This window comes from Octopus bimaculoides, chromosome 20 (genome assembly GCF_001194135.2).
Source record: "Octopus bimaculoides isolate UCB-OBI-ISO-001 chromosome 20, ASM119413v2, whole genome shotgun sequence".
In the NCBI taxonomy this organism is placed as follows: Eukaryota; Metazoa; Mollusca; class Cephalopoda; order Octopoda; family Octopodidae; genus Octopus; species Octopus bimaculoides.
In genome coordinates this window covers 34186738-34189714 of record NC_069000.1, presented here as the reverse complement: position 1 = coordinate 34189714, position 2977 = coordinate 34186738, and the positions used below count along the sequence as shown (strand labels likewise).

Sequence of the window (2977 nt, the reverse complement as noted above, 5' to 3'; positions counted from 1 at the left end):
AATAATGTAGTCTTAGATATACTGAGTAGAAATAAAAGACGGTGTGGTCTAAACATATTTGTTTTTGTGAAGTCCCATGTCAGCCCTCAGCAGGCAGACGTATGATTCGTGATATTCGAGCCGTGATCATTTCGTCTTATGCTCAAAAAAGTATTCTCTGAGTTGCCATTATCCAACTAGTTTCATTTCCAGGCAGAAAGTGTGCTTTGAGGAAGAATTGCTTACTACTTCTAACTTGTCGAATCATCACGTAGATGTTTCCTCGTCGAAAATTTTGTATCGATGGCAGCAAGAATTGTTAAACTACTCAGCAATTTTACCATGAAAACTAAACATTCGGTACATTGTTCACTCCCTTTCGGCAGGTGTCTCGGGCAAGCAGAACTATTGACTTTGTTCGATTAATTATTGACAAAGGCAGAAGCTTTATGAATGACAAAAAAAAATGCTTCATTAACATAAGAAAATTGAAGCGACCAGCTGTTGTGGTCGGCCTTAACTTTTGTTTGTTTCTGATTGGTTAAGATTTCGATATAATAGCCAATCAAAGAAAGTATTACAGTTTCAAATCAGTCACACCGCTTTCACAATCTTTCCTTTTCCGGTTAGCTTGTCGTGTTGACAACAAGAAGTCTTCCTTTGTAGATAAGTGATCGGGTCCCATCCTCAAGAATAATTCACGCTTTCTCTCAGATCATCGGACATGGGAAGACTATTAAGACATATCTTTCTTTTCCTCTTATTGGTATTACCATCAACAATTAACTTCCTGAATACAGGTAAGTTCTTTGATAGGAGTTTTAAGCACTAGTTTGGTATTTGTACATACGTGGCATTCTGTGTTTGGGTCGCTCCTATCACGCCGTACTGTGGCAGAAACAAATATGAAAAGGCGTTTTTCCTTCTTTTTAATGCATGTGTAAAGTAAAGAGTCCTTCACTAAAATGTTTAAAACCTAACAATGATTACATTTTGTTTTATTATTCCATTAATTTCCAAAGTGATTCATATCCTGTATTTTGCGATGTCGGCACTTTTTCTCGATGTCAACTTTGGAAGTGGTTACCGCCTTTCATTATGGCAAGCATGGATCATCTCTAAATTTATCATATTTACCGACATACAATTTCTTAATTATTAATTTTCACTGTTATTTATTAATTATATTATAAGAAATACCTTTCTATAGTTTAATTTTAATCGAAATTACTGGACAAATGCCGGCCGGTTTCGACATAATAGTGTTCACAATATGTCTAGCAGACAGCATTAACTTGTCGACTTGTTTAAATGAATTAGATTACAGAGAAGCGTTTCCATTAAAGACAATTTAGTCTTTAATATATTCTTCTGTGTTTTGTTTGTCGTTTTGCCACCACCTTCATTTGGTAAACTTTTCTTTGGATCTGGATGGAAACAGAATTTGTTTAATGCCACAGCAATCCATCCAGATATGGCAATTCCCACGAACTTTTCTATTAGATTACCACATCACATTTGGTGTGCAATAAATATGTTGATTCGGTTCTGGTTCTTATGTGAGAAAGACGATAATTTTGTAGTTTTGTTAACCACATTTTCGGTCATTTATTAAATAAATATAAAAGAAAAAGCTTAGGACAAAGTTATATTCGACGCTTCTTACAGTACATTTCTTTTAATTTTAAATGTAAGTGAATCAAGCTTAATTATAAATACTCATATTTAGAAATATTTCACTGTTTGTGTGGTGGGAGAAGACACATGCCCTAGAAGTTTTGTTTGGTGACTTTGCTAAGTCCATTTACTTACACGTAAGCAGAGTGTTCCTTTTGTCCCCACCCCCCTCTCTCGTTCCCATTAGAAAGTTATTTCTGTTACACTCCTTCTTTTTAGAATATGCATGTGTTTCTCAGCTGAATATTTAATTCCTTTTTTTATTCCAACATTTTCTTGGAACTTGACACAATTATTTCATGTTCTGAAAACACCTGCAAACTGGTTCTGGTGGTTTTTAGTTAATATGTATCGAACGTGTCACATGATTGTTTCATCTTGTTTCAGACACAATCAGTCTTTTCTTTGACAACACGATGGCCATAGTCCCGTTATATTACAATTAAAGTGATATAGCATGGATATATCACTATTTGTTACGGGAAAACCTATTTAATTTCAGTTACATGTTGGATTGGAATAACTGAGAAGGCGGCCATATGGTTGTTTTATTGTTGATACAGGACAGGCCTCGATTAGTTTCATATTTTAGTTTTAAACGATAACTGTCTTAGATTTTAAAACATATTTCCATCGCTATTTGAGACGAATAAATTGGTTTGCTTCTGTATGAACTCAGAATTATTGAAAATACAAGGCAAATTTTCGCTTTTAGGAAAGTCTTAAGCAACGAATATTTTCAATAATGAAAGTAAAATTGTGTTCTGCAGGGAACCAGCATCCTGGGTAACGTTCTCAAATATTCTGTGATTACATTAATAATTGTGAACAAAACATAGTTATCAACTAGCTAACTGTATCGAGTGGTACAGAGTGTGAATGATAGCAAATAAAGGAGATACAAATTTCATCATCGCCTTTGATTAAACTTTGGTGAGGATATGAAGCTCAGAGGATCCACGAATCTCGGAGATGCATATATATATATATTTTTAAATAGCAGTTCCTTTTATCATTGGTAATAAATAAACACTTTTCCTTTTTTTTTATACCAATGAAACACCTTCACTTTTGACCAGGTATAAACACTTGGCGACTCGGAAACGAAAAGTGCCCGTTATTCCATGTCTTTAGATTTTTTCCTTTTTTTTATATTTAAAAAAAAAAAAAAACTGTATGGAATAGGATTTAATAGAGATTTAGCAGCTATTTCTAGCAATCCGGACAGCCACGTACAGTCTCTCTCCAGCTGTGAAAAACATAAACCACTCCATGCTTTCTGCATGTGGTGGCCCAATTTTGGTGAACTTTGTAGTCAATC

General features: G+C 34.4%; 1 protein-coding gene across 1 annotated transcript in view; it reads left to right on the top strand.

Annotated features, from left to right (window-relative positions):
- The first annotated feature begins 582 nt into the window (after positions 1 to 582).
- Positions 583 to 2977, top strand: part of LOC106871296 (translocon-associated protein subunit alpha) — a 29436-nt gene continuing 27041 nt past the window's right edge. Inside the window, exon 1 of the mRNA XM_014917680.2 lies at positions 583 to 779. Coding sequence (XP_014773166.1) covers positions 704 to 779 — 76 coding nt within the window. The 5' untranslated portion in view covers positions 583 to 703. The remainder of the gene's footprint in view (positions 780 to 2977) is intronic.